This window comes from Chionomys nivalis, chromosome 16 (genome assembly GCF_950005125.1).
Source record: "Chionomys nivalis chromosome 16, mChiNiv1.1, whole genome shotgun sequence".
In the NCBI taxonomy this organism is placed as follows: domain Eukaryota; kingdom Metazoa; phylum Chordata; class Mammalia; order Rodentia; family Cricetidae; genus Chionomys; species Chionomys nivalis.
The window spans coordinates 22,711,523-22,727,494 of record NC_080101.1 but is presented as its reverse complement, the minus strand read 5'-3'; the positions used below and the strand labels follow the sequence as shown (position 1 = coordinate 22,727,494).

Genomic DNA, 15,972 nt, shown 5'->3' with positions numbered 1-15,972 from the left:
TATTCGTCTCTAATTGGTTCCTTATTTGGGGAAAGTAGAAATTTGTTCGCATTTCCTTGAGAATAGAGCCATGCAACGCTTTTCTTTCTATATTTCCACAAATCAGTAATATACCTCTTTATACCAGGACTAAAAAGGAATCCAGCTTTTGATTTTTCCAAACAGGAAAATAATTATTTAAGCTACATTCAAATACACACAAAACAACTGGAAGGGGTAGTCTAAAATGTGCGCAGTGGGTGGTGAAGGCTTTCTTTCTCTTCACTGTGCTGCTCTGTGCTGTCAAAGTTGACTGCTATCACAAGTTAAAACATCAGAAAATCTTTTATTTAACATCTTCAATTACTACCACCATGTTTTCATATTTCAAGCCGACAGTTTCCTGTTGTGCCCACAGAACAGTTTAATTGAGACCACCAGGACACTACTCTTGACTGGGAACCCTACGCCCAGCAGAGGCAAGTTGAGGAAATAAATTTTACCAGCAACCCAGTTAGAAGTTTCACCTGAGTCAGGTCAGCACAGAATGGAAAACACTGGCACACACACACCGTAAGCAAACATTTGCCAAATGTTTTTTTTTAAATACATATATAATTTTCTAACAACTGATACCTTACAATCTTTGTTTGACAACAGGGCTGCCTAGGTGTTCCCTGAATGTTCCTGGGACACTCCCACATGAAGGGCCTAAGCACTGGTTAAGGTTCTGGACTACAAAGAGGCTCCCAGAAAGAAATCCAAACAACTGAGTACCTTCCCAATTATTTCACACTCAGAAGCCCCCAATACATTCTTGACCCCTGCCTGGGAGCTCTATATTTTCTATTCCTACCATTCTTTGAGTATTCAAGAACACTTTATTTGTGGTGTTTTGAATGAGATGGCCCCCACAGGCTCACAGAAATGAATGCCTGGTCTCAGTTGGTGGAGCTGTTCGGGAAGGATTAGGAGGTGTGGCTGTGTTAGAGGAGGTGTCACTATAGGTAGTCTTGGAAGTTTCAAAAGCTCCTACCATTCCCAGGGCCTCCTGCTTGTAGATCAAGGCTGAGCTCTAGCAGCGCTCGAGAACCATTCTTGCCTGCCCCCTGCAATAAGGCCATGTACTTTAACTCTCTGAAACTGGAAGTCCCCAATAAACTCTTCTGTAAATTGCCGTGGTCATGGTATTTTATCACAGCCATAGAAAAGTATCTAAGTCAATCTGTAATAAGATATTGTACTTAAAATAAAGATTAGGAATAAAAAATAGGTCAATTCTTAACCACTCTGTTTCATGAAATTATAATAGAAACATACACACCACCTCCTATGGGTCAGAAACTATGGAGTATACAGGAAACACAAGTAGTTAAGCTGTGAGTCATGGGCCCAGTGCCAGGTGAGGTAGCACATGCGGGTAGATCCTAAGTTTGAGGTTATATAAGACACTGTCTAAAAAAGAAAAAGAAAAAAAGACAAAGGAAAAGATATGAGATTAATTCTCTGACTCCCGAAGTAAGTATATGCTATTCTCAAATCCGTATCTTTAAGTTCATAGAAGTAAACTTTTAAGCTGTCATTTAGAGAAAAATATTTCAAATTGTTTCTGGAAGGTATACTAAAACCAGACTGCAAGCACAAATGAATATCCCAGATGGGAGTAACCCATTATAAATGTTGTAGTCAACAGGTCTAAAGAAAATGAGAGTCTCTGAAAGCTCATTCACAATACTGCTATACTTCAGCTCAGTGTAAGCAGGTCAAAACACTCCCTATGGGAAACTGGGCCATTCTGACATAGCTCTGTCAGTAAAGTACACTGCACAAATACGAAGACCTGAGATGCCCTGTCCTGTAAAAGCTGGGTGCTTATACAGGGCTGAGGAAGAAAACAGCAGCATCTCTAGGCTTGCTCTCCAGCTAGTCTAGCCAAATCAATGGGCTCAGGGTTCAGTGAAAGACCCCTTCTAAAAATAAAGAAGACAGCGATTGAGGAAGATACCCAACATTGACCTCTGGCCTACACACACACAAATGCATACACGATCACATGTACTCACATGCAAACGTACACACATATTCATCCACACAGATAAATGATAATAGAATATTCTTGTTACCTAGAAAGGTTAAAATATTAGTCAATCTGAACACCTTTTTTACAAAGAAATCACTTTAATAATAGCAAGTATTTCTTTATTCTCAATTCTGAAAATGCATGAGAGTCATGACAGGGGCATGAATTTGTCACCAGCTAGCTTACATCCTGCTATACTCAGACCAGAGCTCCAGTAATAAAACTCAGAGGATCTGAAAATGCCCAATCTCTTCTCTCGGAGGTAAGTCACAACACTTATATTGCACTTTAATCTGTTCTTTAGGCAAAGAAACAAGATTTCAATGCTGTATTAGTGATTTGTTTTTAAAGGTTACATTTTCCTTAAAATTTAAAATACAGCAAAACAGCTAAACAGGCTGAAATATGAAATCGGTTATTTACAGACACATTTATGATCTATACTGCATCACTACTTCATATTTTATTGACCCTTTGAAGCAGTTTGCTTTGCTTTAATTAGAAAGTTGCTTTGTAAAACACGCTAGTTTACCTTTATGACCTCATAAAATTTCCAGCCATTTTAAGTAAGCAGGAAAATACATTTATCAAGATTTGTCAAATTAGAAGATTAACTCCTAGCTAGGTATGGTGGTATATGCCTTTAATTCCAGCATTCTGGAGGCAGAGGCAAACGGATCTCTCTGGGTTTAAGGCCAGTCTGATCTACGGAGTGAATTTCGGAGCCTATTCAATCCTATTCATTACTTATGACAAGGCCTTAAGGACAGTGACTTTATGAGAAGAACTATTATTAGGACTCAAATTCTCATTTTCAAATGCTTGTATTTTTGGCACCACCCTAACAAACAAAATCCAAACCTATGCTGATAAGATTACTATTATTTTTGCAGTTTATCACTGCCCCTTGAAAAGAGAAGCCTTAATAATTTCCACACCCATTAGGGATACTGTTTGAGTCATTTTCCTCATTCCTTACCTTTCAGTCTGGCTCAAAAACAATATATTCATATCTTGTAGTCGGGAGTCCATGTGTTAAGGGAATGTTCCAGAACGTGCACTGTTCAGTATAATAGCCATTTGTCTTAAATGTAGCTACGATGACTGTGGAGTACACGCTTTATTTAATTTTAGAGAATGTTTATGTACAGCACAACTTGAGAACTATAGTTTCAGCCACTACCCTGCACATGGCCCACTCGCAGCCACATCTTCCTATCAGGTGAAGTAAGGCACTAATGCTAGAGTCACATGGTAAAAACCCTTGGAATTTCTAAAGACATTTTTCTAAAATCAGTTAAATTCAATTATCAGAAGTACTGTTCCACAATAGGAACCTCTTAAGAAGAAATGGAACAGTCACTGGCACTCTACCATGAAGTATAATGAGTTCAAATACTACTAAAATGATTTTCTTAGGAAGCTTCCTGGGTCTTTTTCAATGTTCTTCTCTATTATAGTCTTATCTTAAACACTTAAAATTGACAGTCAGTATAATGTGCAATTAATTCTACATGATAAAATCATTGGGTTAGAAAAATTGTAGAGCTCTCTGCTAAAATATAAACAAGGAATTGCCAAGCAGTTAGAATTTTTCTCAGACCTTACAAGGAAATCTAAGACTAAGATCCAGGACGTTACACAAGACTCCAAGGTAGCATGCTTTCCTATTCCTTCTTGAGTGAAGCCACCTGAATGCTCATTAGAATCCACTAAAGATCAGGATTTTTAACATTTTTTTCCAAATTAATAGTTAATGGAAGCTAGCCAAATGATTTGCTAGTTTCTTTTGGATCAATTCTGACATTCAGCCATGTCAACAAAAAAAGTGAGAATTCTAAAACAACAATAAAACACACACAGGTATTCAATTCATATACAAGACTCATTATGCTATTAAAAGTCACAACTCCTTTTCCTCATTCCTCTCAAGACTAAAAATTACCTCATGCATTTCCCTCTTCAAGTTAATACTCAAATTTATCTTTCTCCAGTGAGCTGGAGATTTTCCACTGAAAAATAATTTCTTCCTGATGTCTATAGTTGTGTCCCTCAAACTTCAATATACATTTAAGCAACTCATGCGCACTGTTACAGTGCAGACTCTGGTTCAGTAGTCCTGTGTGAAACCACTCAATTCTCACCATCCTTCTGAGCAGCAAGGTCTATGACCTGTCTACCAATCACCTTAGGCACCTCTCTTTGTTTCTGGGATTCTAATTATTTATATGCAGCTTCTTTCTCTAAGTGAAGTGCAGGTTTCTGGAAGCATGGGATGTATCTTAATCATCTTTACCTCTTTCATAGCAAATGGCAAACAGGCACCCAAGTGAGAGAAGAGATAAACAAGGCTAATGTTGTAGACAATGCCCCTTCAGCCTGGGATGAAGACAGCTTTCCTCTCCAGAATCAACAGCAGACTAACAAGAATAGATGCTGGGGAAAGTTAAACTGTTTTCAATCACTTCCTTAGTAAGATGAAACTGCAGGGAGAGAGTCCATGTTGTTAACGCTGTGGCCATGCATGTTTTTCTTTACAAGAGAATGAGGTGAGTGCTACAGTCCTACAACTTGCTATAAAGTTAGCAAATTTTTTAAGAAAGTATAAACCAAATGTTTACAGTTTGGGGAAGTTAGAAGGCTACCCTTTATGAAAGCAAGATTCAACACAGAAAAAATTATAGAATTATGAAATCCAATCTGTTTATCTTATAAATTTTTTATTTAAATTATTTATCCAAGGTTACAGTGTTCAGTAAATAAAGAATTGGGACTTGTAGATGGCCTGACACCCAGTCTTCATACTCTTGAATAGACACCAATAAACAAACAAAAAATTAACAAACACCTTCAATTATTCTTCACAGCAGGCAAGAACATTTACTCTGAATCACTGGAAGAGTTATCAAGTGTGAAAAGAGGATATATAACATGAAGAAACAGAGAGAAACAGAAACGTTCAACAACTAGGAAAAGCTTCAGGGTAGGAACATATCTAGTAAGTGATATGTGAGCGCCCGAGTGAATCCCAGACCACAAAGAAATGGTCCATGACAGCAATCCCAGTACTGGGAGGGTGGAGACAAAAGATCCTGTGTTCCCTGGCAGGCCAGCCTAGCAGACTTGGCAAGTTTCAGACAAGCAAGATTACCCTGTCAAAAAAAAGAGAAGTAGATGACTGAGAAATGACAACTGAGCTTATCCTCTCGCCCCCAGTTACACATAAAACATGGAAGTGTGTGTGTGTGTAAAAGACTCAACTTGGTTTATAACCAAAGAATTATACATTCAAATTAGATTTTTTTCTCTATTAAGATGACATATTTATATGACCCATGAAATATAGCTATGAAATATATTTAGCATAGTATCTTTCAATGTATATCTTTTGTATATTTTAAAACTCTGTAATCAAAATAGCCAATAACCTAAGTATCTTGGCAGAAGATGAATAAATCATAGCACATCTAAAGACTGAGGTACTAGAAAAATATTCAATATCTTGTCATATACTTTAAAGTTTTCTGTAACTGTGGCAATGAACATCTCCTCTGGGCTTTTACAAATATTAGCCCATCAGACATACTACTGAATTAAGACTGATTTTTTTTCAGAAGTGTATCAGTACCTTTTATTCCTATGTACACCACATGCTCAAATAAGGATTTAAGAGTTGAGTCTGTGTCTGTGTGCACATGCACTCACATGCATGTGTATGAGCATGTTTGTGTGTGTGCCTGTACAATCAGGAAGTCACACAGAAAGATACACAAATCATCTGTACACAATGAGAAAAACTTCAAGCACATATTTTAAAAAAACAAATTAAATGAGATACTACAATGGGGAATACCCAATTCTACTCTGGGAAGACTATAGAGAAATCCTCTTACATTGCTGGCAAGACCACAAAATGGCAAAACCCCACAGTACTAGTTCCATGTACAAAGTTCCAAGTACTGTCTATTTCCTTTTGACCACTGGCAACTTCACTTCGCTTACAGGAATCTATCTTAAAGGTACACTATCAATATTGTATATGCATTAGCTAATGTCTGCAGAACTGTCTGTAACAGCAGGGGAAAATAGAAACATTAGTAAACTGACAACACTACAGAGTAGAACACAAAAGCTGAGGATCGAAGTTTAATCCCCAGAACCACCATAAAAAAAATCAGGTGTTGGGCATGATAAACCTGGTCAAGGAGCCAGAGGCTGGAAGGTCATAGGCTCCCTAGCAGTTAGCCTAGCCTAATGAGCGAGTTCCAAAAAAAAAAAAAAAAAACTTAAAGCTGAGGGCAGCAGTTAATGCTGAAGCTCATAACTAGTCAAAGTGCCAACCCCAGGTGATAGTGGACTAGTCAGTCCTAAATGTCTAAATGTGATGTCTATATTGTCCCCTCCAAAGCTCAGGGAACATTTTGGAAGAAGGAGTGGGAAGATGTAGGAGCTAAAGAGTAAGGTGGTATGCCATAAAAAGATGTCTGATGGACATAACACGGTTGCCACCCTCATGAACTAACTACAGTTGTGGTGACCTACACAAAACAGGGTTTCTCAGCATTTCTTCATGGATGGCAGAGAGACACATGAGACCCCACTGCTCCATGAGAGACCACTGGCAGTTAATGACTGCTGGAGAAGGGGGTGTCATTTTATCAGTGGTGTACCCATGTAAAAGTAGCCTATGCCCCAGTAAATAACCTTCCTACCCATGGTCATGAAAGCAACTCTAAGTAAACTCAGTGAGTCATATACTCACACACAGGCATATTCTCTCTCTCTCTCTCTCTCTCTCTCTCTCTGGAACGAGGGTTGAAAGGAAAGTTCTTGAGAAGACAGGTTTAAGCAGAAAAGGGACAGGAGATGAAAATGGATCACGTGTGGAAATGACTAGAACACACTATACACATATATGAAACTGTCAAAGGATTAATTAAATTGAAATTCCTTAAACTCGAGTTTAAAGGAGTTCCAACAAATGAGAGGCCCTGTCTCAAAGATCAAGGTAGATGTCATAGAGGGACAACATGTGAAGTCATTTTCTGGCCTTCTGATTGCACACACACATGCACTCTGTCTGTCTGTCTCTCTCTCTCTCTCTCTCACACACACACACACACGAACACACAAATGTGGAATAGTTCCATCTCAACACCTTTAATATAAAACTTTAAAGGTATCTTTTATAATTTTAAGGTGAAAAACTATGAATAAATATAATTTAATCAAACTATAAAAACATACAGATCGAGAAAGTCGGTAACTTACACTGATTTTAAAAAAGAAATGACCATAAAAGTAAAAACAATTCTAAGTCTTCTTACATTAGGAGGTCGGTAAGAGCAGAAGAAACAGATGGAGAAATTAGAATTATCTTAACACAATATGATTGGCTTTAAAAAATCATAATTTTCTGGTTGGGTGGTGGTTGCACACGCCTTTAATCCCAGCACTCGGGAGGCAGAGGCAGCCGGATCTGTTAGTTCGAGGCCATCCTGGTCTACTTAGTTACAGGACAGTCTCCAAAGCTTCAGAGAAACCCTGTCTCGAAAAAACAAGATCATAAATTTCATACAATTATGAAGTAAATAATAAGCTTTCAAAAACTTAACTTGAAAGATAAATAAGCAAAGTTAGCAACACATATTGAGCTGGTGGTTGAAAAACCACAAAACTTGAATTACAGATTTCTACGAGTAAATACAATGAACAGAGAAACACAAAAACCACATCAAGAAGCTACAATCAATGATAACAGGAGGTTGAGATGTTCTACAGCACAGTTCCTAAAGAAATTACCAAGAAAGAAAAAAATGAGATGAGCAGCTAAGCTACAGACTTTAAACACAGTGTGTGCTTACAGTGCTCAGGGTTCTGGGTTCAACTCCAGGCACCTAAAAGTTATAGGAGACAAACCAACTAGCATGCATGGAATTTATATGGCTCCGAATTGATCAATCAGCTTTTAAAAACAGACAAAATAAAGAATATTCAAACACCAAGTAACATGTGAATAAATTTATAGATGTGATAATAGTGTTGGGGGGGGATTAAATTAATGTCTGTGCCCTGTATGGCCCAGGGAACTGTGTATTTTTGTTTATTTGTCTGCTTGTTGTGGGGCTGGGAACGGAACCCAGCACACCACGGAACTACATTTTATTAAAACTGTGCCAGGTGGTTGTGAAGAGCAGCACTGCAGGGTAAGCCATGGACATGAGACAAGCTATGTAAAAAGGGTAAGTAACCCACCTACTGCGGATCCAATTACATGCTGCCAGTAGTACTTTTTTTTTTTTGAAGACTAAACATTAATTGTTGGCATTAATGATATAATGACTGAAGGGAGGGGAGTAGAGAAAAATGTATAGCTCAATAAAAACAATAAAAAAATCTTAAAAATACATTCAGCAGATATATAAAGGTGTCTACTTAGCACTCTGATTATATAGTTTCCTAATTAGGAAATATTTTCTTGGCTTCCTATACTTACAGAAAATAAACAAGCCAAGAGCAACAACAGCAGAAGTATTACCTTATACAAGCACAGAACTGTCTAAGCTAGTAAGGACTAGATCTCTGAACGTAATGATCAAGAGATTAGTGAGAAGACACCTTCGGTAAAACAACCGGAAAAAAGGGTTAAAAATCTCTAAAGCACAGAGCTTACTTAGGCTATCTGACACAAGTTAATTCTGATTCGGCCATCTCTCCCTTAGCTCACACTTTAAAAACTTGCACAAATCAGTACAGGGAACACGACTAAGAAACAGTTAAGCAGAAAAGAACTATGTTGATTCTCAATCAACTTATCTCAGACACAGAGCAGAAAAGATCAATTAGTACATAAGGGAAGAGTTATCACACCGAGGGTCAGCCTCTTATTGCATGGAGTAATGTATTCTAGAATACTTCTGTGATCAGGGAAAAGAGAGTCACTTGCCTCCTGAAATTCAGTGTTACCATTTCAGCTACTACTGTACAATCCTTACAAATTTAAGAGGGTATTAGCAGCTACTCTCTAAGAGTGAGATCCAGATTATTTCCTCTTATTGTAGTAAAAGAATATATGGTGTCCAAGCACGTAAGGGAAAAATGATGACCTCAACTAAGAGTTGTCTATGTCTGTCTGAAAGAGCCATCAGGCTGAAGCCTGAAGGGACTCGGAGAATTATTCATTAGACAGGTGGGACACTGAGTAAGCAGGTTTTGTCATTATGTCTGAATTAGCAGTCAGACAAGCTACTACTCACTGTTGAGATTAGACATATGTTTTATGAATATCTGCTAAACTAGTATTAGATTATTAGAACGAAGTAAGCAAACATTGTGTTCAAGTTGAATCTAGTTTGACTTGTACTTCTGGTTTATGAAAACTTTTCGGAGGCTTTGTTTTCCAACCCATTAATCTTTACAGGAGTTCTCTATGTTTCCAGTCTTCTCGTCTACCTTTGCTTAGGAAGATAAATACACAATGTATTTATAACTAGAGTTTAGTGAAATATAAGCTTTATTTCAGAAGAAACCATCGTTTAGATTTAACATTATTGATAGATTCTCTAGAAAAAAGGTATGAGTTATTTCAAAATAAATGTTCTTAAACTTGGCTCGACTGACATCATTTTCCTACTCAATGTTTCAACTTTTCAATGTCTTTAGTTTTTTTTTTTTTTTTTTTGGATTTTTCGAGACAGGGTTTCTCTGTAGCTTTTTGGTTCCTGTCCTGGAACTAGCTCTTGTAGACCAGGCTGGCCTCGAACTCACAGAGATCCGCCTGCCTCTGCCTCCCAAGTGCTGGTATTAAAGGCGTACGCCACCACCGCCCGGCCAAAAATGTGTAGTCCAGACTGGCCTCGAACTCCAGATCCACCTGCCTCTGCCTCCTTCAGCAAATCCTACCAGCCTGCGCCACCAGAACCGGCTGTCTTTGGATTTTTGACCATTGAACTTTTCAGTCACCTAAAAATAATTTCTAACAAACAACTCTTTATGATAAGAAAAAGATTAGTAATTAGTGTCCTTAAGAAGCATATGGCCTCTAATAGCATCATTGTAACAGTTCCAGAAGGTGCCACAACACATAATAAAGCTACACACACACACACACACACACACACACACGGAGGGAGAGAGGGAGAGGGAGAAAGAGAAGAAGAATGTTCTTCTATAAAGAATTTATTGCTCTATACTAAAGTCCTAACAAGGCATTCTATCATTTAATATTGCCTTGTTTATACAAAACTTTATATTCTTTAGCAGTATCTTCATTTCATTTAGCTTACGCTATTTTATTTTGAAAAGAATGAAATATTGTATATAGCTTTTAAAAATGGCTTTCAAGTCATCATGAAAATGAAAAGCATTTCAAGCACAAACGTTAAACTTCTTATGTGATACGGTGGAATACACACTACAAATTAAGAGATCTACTTCTAGATTCAGCCTTGCCTGTAACCAACTATATAGCTTCTTGCAAGTGAATTATTATTCCTAAGCTGTGAAGTAAGTAATTTATATTCAATGGTGTTCACCTTAAATTTAGCTTTCTAAGAATCTACCACAATTCAAGTATTTTCAACTACTGAGTCATAACAGCCCAAACACACTCCTCTCGCTTTCCCATACGGAGTTAGACTTCCACTTCTGTCTCAATTTGGCCACTTGAGTGGCACACTCAGGATACACTTCGAAGGAAGAGAAACTGGGGAAAGATTCTTTTCGAAGATGGGATGATGCCAGTCAGGCTGGGATGTACTAATCACATATGCATGCAGGAGAGCTGGTTATTCTCAAGTCGAGAGCACTGTCAAACACACATGCTTCAGTCGGGGAGGGGAGATAGGCTGCAACAGGGTTTAGGGGAAGCCCTAGAAGAACCTGTCAGATAATCACACCCTCCATCTTTTCAAATTCCTATTCTCCCAGTAGACACCAAACCAGTCTCCAGTTCCGGGTTTCCAACCAATCACAAGAAGCCACAACAGAGGGCTTTGCCAGCCTGTTTTGAGGATTCAGAGAATCACAGGACCCCAGCACCTGTCTGGTTCACACCCTTCCCAGTGTGGGAGGAAACATTAGATGTCCCCCTCGGTCCCTTTGGATTCTGGTGCCCCAAGCAGGTCCTCACCGTCCACAAAACTGAAGCGTACTCCAGGGGGGCCTCGGTTGTGACCTCCCACGTATCACTCCCTTAAGGCGAATTCTCCCATTTGGAGGTCCCAATCCTTTGACTGGGGTTCCGCAGGCCTCGTAGACCCCGAGCCCAAGAAGTCAAAAGAACGTGCCAAAGTGAAGGCAGCTCCAGGGGGTGCACGCCTCGCCAGCGGAGGAGGGTCGAGGCAAGCAGGGGCAGCACCGTTCCCCCTCGCGGAGGGCGGGAGGCGGTCAGGGACGCAGTCGGAAGGTTTGTCATCCCTACAAACACTCACCAGAAGCAGCAAGGAGCATCTGAGGTCGGGTAAAGACAGGAAGACTGCAGGATTCATGGTAACGGTGGGGTCCGCGGAGGGTCAGGAGGTGGTGGCTGGGACTGGACCGGACTAAGAAAGGGCTGGGCTCCGGGGCCGGCGGCAGCGGCACCTCGTCCTCTCGACCCGGAGCTCCAGCGGCGAACACCCGGGACAACTTCCAGAGAGGCCTCTCACGCCCTCACTTCCGGGTCCTGCCCACCTCTGAGCACTTCGGGAAATGTAGTCCCACACTGCTCTCATTGACCACGTCATCTGAGAACTGGAACTCTCCTTCCCAGTAGGCCCTGAGCCCGGGACGGCAAAGCCATCTGCGCGCGGGGCTCTTCGGGATTGGAAGGGGCCCGCGTACTTCTGCGCCTCGGGGAACGGAAACTACAATTCCCAGAGGGCTCTGCGGCTGAGCGCCTCGGGATGGTTTTTCAGAGCTCCCGGGCTCTGGTGTTCTGGGGTCTGTCCCTGCGAGTGCAGTGACCTGACTTGGCGGGAGGGGCGGCCCTGTGCGGGTCGTGCCTCCTGGTGCCATCCCGGGGCGCCAGTCCTAGAGGCACGGGTGAGTAGGAAGCGGTCTGGCACGGACGGCTCGGGCAGGCTGGCGAGCACCGCCCCGGCCGCTGCTTCAGATTCTTGGCCCGCCTGGTCTGAGGTGTGGCCTGAGCCTCTATCCCTGGCCTCGAAGCTGCTACCTCTTCTTTCTGCCATACTTCCTCCGTTATATAAGGAGAGCCATCCCTGGGGCTTCAGTCAATGACTTCTCCAGGGTGACTTCTGAGGGTCCGTGAAAGGAAGAGAGACGGGGCGGGAAAAGCATGTTGTAAACTGTAAAGCGCAGTGCCTAACAGTGACCGCTTCTTTACAGTATCTTTACAAATTAACCAAGTAGCAGAGAATTTTAACCTGGTGTCTGGTAGCTTTCTAGAATCTTCTATGAACACCGAGCCGGGAAACGAGCCACATGCTCACTACCTGGCACTCAGAAGGCACTCTGCATTTGTCCTTCTCCCTACGCCCAGTCTTTGCTTCAACTTTCCTGCTGCCTGAGATGGCCTTACCCTTTCTCACTATGTCAGACATTTGACACCACTGTTGTCTGTCACAGTCACCAACCCTTTCATCCTAACCAGAATTGCCTTTTCTTTGTGTGTGAGCTCAGCGCCACTATTTTTGCATAATTAGATAATAATTAGAGTGTTTATTGCAAGTCTTATTTTATAATGATTTAATGATGATGATGCATTTACACTTTATAACACTAACAAAGTGGCTTTGATATCTACCTATAAAAATTATTAATTGGAGGGGAAGCAACAAGGAAAATAACATTTCTGTTAAAAAGAACCCTAGAGGAATGACTTTCCCAGGGCTTCAAAATTAAAGTGTAGTGGAGCCAAGACTCTAAGTCCACCACTTGCTAATGTAGTGGTCTAGCAATGTACCACTCATCTCATCCCCTTGCAGAGCTCAACTTGAGATAAATGAGAAACTCATAAACAGAAGGATTGGTTATGGTGGTAGATGTCTGTATTCCCAGAACTTGGGAGGCTGAGGCAGAAAGAGCAGGAGTTTAAAGCCAGCATAGGCTACTTAATAAGTTCCCAGCCAACCTGGTCTCTAAATTTTGAGACCCTGCTTGAAAAAGTAAAGAAAAAGTGGCCAAAAAAAAGGGGGGGGGGGAGGAAAAGAAAACGTCATTACTCTGTGAAGTTAAAATTTGTCCTGACTTACCCTTTGGACTTAGTACTCACCCTATGACACTTCATTCAGAACATTCATTTAGCACCAGTTGTATACCTACCTATTACTGTGCCAACTGCTAGAATTATGGGTAAGCCCATAGACTATAGAAATAGATATCACTATTTTGACAGTTTTGAAAGTATTCAAATAAGGTTTCTGTTTTGTTTGTTTGTTTTTTTGTGGTCTGGCACACCTAAAACTCTGTTCACTTTCAATCCAAAATGATGATTTAGAATGATGCTCGGAATGCTTGGCACTTCGCTTGTTAAATGAAGGAACATCGCCAGCCCTTTTCATTTCTCATGTTTACTGAAGTATGTAGAGCCGAGGCAGCCTGAGGACGCACAGCTGGACCAGGCACTTAGCTGTAGCTTCCTACTATGTTTTACCTCAGTCCTTGTTTTGCAGCTTCTCTCACGTGACTTCTGATACAGTCCTGTGTGAGGCACTCTTTGTTCTAACCTGACAGAAATGCTCAGACAACACAGAAGCCTCTCAACATTCTCTTCCTTCTTTTTTGCCAGCATGTTAACTCATTGTGTCAGCAAATTAAAGAAGAGAAAAACTAACCTTTACCATAATTTAAGTATTTTCTAACTTAAAACAATTCCGTAATCCTTGTCGGTTGTGAAACTGCTATACCAGAAACATAGGCAAGCATGTTTGTGTCTTTCTACAGTGTCAGGTTTTAGGGACTGACAACGGATTCACAAGATAGAGCAGTTTCAATGGTAGCCCTTTGCCAGGTAATCCCACCTGCTTTGGTAATCTGGCCAAAGTAACTGCAGATTATTTTATTCCAATCTCAGTTACTAATATTAACTCTCATATTAAACAGTACACCGTAAATGTGCATATATATGATTTACAGGATGAATACAACTTCAGCTATGGTAGCATGTAAAAGCTTTCAGAAGTAGGCTGATAAAAGATTGGAGTAGAGTCTGTCTTGATAAGTAACAACCCCGAACCAACCACGGAGAGCCAGCTGCTGCTCTTCGCATCATGCCACAAGATAGTCAGGGTGGAGGGCAAAGATCTTGTCAGCTGCAGAAACAAGAGAGCAAAACCAAATTAGAACAAGAACAGTAAGTTCGGGTCTGGACAGGCAAGCAGGTGGATGGGCAGATTACAGTCAAGTAGGCTACGTCATCAGCTGAAGCCTCAAGGAGAGTTGAGAACTCTGCCTGTCAGTCCTTGATGCACACGCTCAGTCTCAGAAGATAGGTTGGTGGGGGTCATTGCCATTGCATTGCTACGTCTTCCACTTTGTATGGTCCAGATGAGGAAGTTACAACCCATCCTTGGTTTGGCTTGTCCAATAAGTCCTTGGGACTGGTCTCCTTAGTATTATATGCCCATATGCTTCCAGTTCTCAGTTCACCTTGGAAAGTTTAGAGGATGGCACCCTCATGACTGATCCCTCATGACTCTGCACTGTCATTTACCACTCCGTGCTGAATGGGTGGTGCTGGCAGGAGCTGATGTTTACCTTACCTGGAAGCACAGTCATCTTCTACCCTCAGAACAGACTTAAAAAGCTTTTACTAAGTGGAGCCTCTCGGGGCAAGGCACAGGCAGAAAAACCATTATTTTACCCAATATGGAGTAACTTAAAGCAGGGCACAGTCTGATCTCAATAAGAACTATATTGCCTATATTAATCTTAGAAGTGAGTACGACTTGGAAGCTCTGCCCTTAATGTAAGTGTCTTCTCATTTCTTGAGAAAATTCTCTCATTCTACAGTTAAGCAAATAGTACAGATGCCCTAATTTGCCTTATCATTGCAGCTGTAGAAGTAGGAAAGTAGTTAGGTCCTAGTTAAATATCTGTAATCAATCATGTTTACGAGCGACCTACTTGGCACTGATAAGGCACCTAGGTGTAGAAGTGTTTTCTGCTTGTACTCATTGTCTCAACCGCTCTTTCAGGTTACCCGTGGAGAAAGCTATGAACATTTCAGAGAATGTGCTCTCTGCCGGATCCTCATTAGCATTGCAGGTTCATGCTGCTGCAGTTAACGGAGATAAGGGTGCCCTTCAGAGACTCATTGTTGGTAAGCAGTCCCCTGTAAACTTAGACTCCGAAATAGATGGGGGAGATGGTTCATTCAGTAAAGTGTCTGCCAGACAAGTATGAGGACCTGAGTTGAGATCCCATGCAAAAGCCAGTGTGGTGCATCTGTAACCCCAGTGCTGATGTGAGGCAGCCAGGAGCATCCTTAGAGCTCACTGACTGCTCAGCATGGCTGAACTGAAAAGCTCAAGGTTCAGTGCCTTGAGACATAGCTCAGCAAGCTTGGCACTTGCTGCCAAGCCTGACAACCTGAGTCTGATCCCTGAGACCCACCTGGGGAAAAGAGAGAACCAACTCATGTAGGTTTTCTTCTGACTGCCACGTGGGCATCATGATATACACACCCATACATGAACATATATATATACATGCACTCAAAATGAATATATAAATGTATTTTTTTTCCCGAGGAAGAAGGTAAGAGCAGCTGAAGATGACACCCAATCACTGCTGACTTCTAACATCTATACATACACAAAAACCAAAGAAAAGCAAACTGATAAAAACCCCTAAGGGAGTTTGTTGATTATGTAAATTTGCAGTGTGCTTAAACATTTTAAAGAACTGGGCGGTGGTGACGCTCACCTTTGATTGCAGCACTCAGGAGGCAGAGGCAGGCAGATCTCTGT

At 40.9% G+C, this 15,972-nt stretch overlaps 2 protein-coding genes across 4 annotated transcripts in view; one reads left to right on the top strand and one right to left on the bottom strand.

Moving 5' to 3' along the window:
* The window catches only part of Erp44 (endoplasmic reticulum protein 44), a 76,518-nt gene extending 64,812 nt beyond the window's left edge, over positions 1–11,706 (bottom strand). Inside the window, exon 1 of the mRNA XM_057790974.1 lies at positions 11,491–11,706. Coding sequence (XP_057646957.1) covers positions 11,491–11,547 — 57 coding nt within the window. The 5' untranslated portion in view covers positions 11,548–11,706. The remainder of the gene's footprint in view (positions 1–11,490) is intronic.
* Positions 11,707–11,938: 232 nt separating this feature from the next.
* Positions 11,939–15,972, top strand: part of Invs (inversin) — a 133,259-nt gene continuing 129,225 nt past the window's right edge. For all 3 annotated transcript variants that reach the window (XM_057791028.1, XM_057791026.1, XM_057791027.1), the window contains exons 1-2: positions 11,939–12,082; positions 15,199–15,323. In XM_057791028.1, the coding sequence (XP_057647011.1) occupies positions 15,218–15,323 (106 nt within the window). In that variant the 5' untranslated portion in view covers positions 11,939–12,082; positions 15,199–15,217. The remainder of the gene's footprint in view (positions 12,083–15,198; positions 15,324–15,972) is intronic.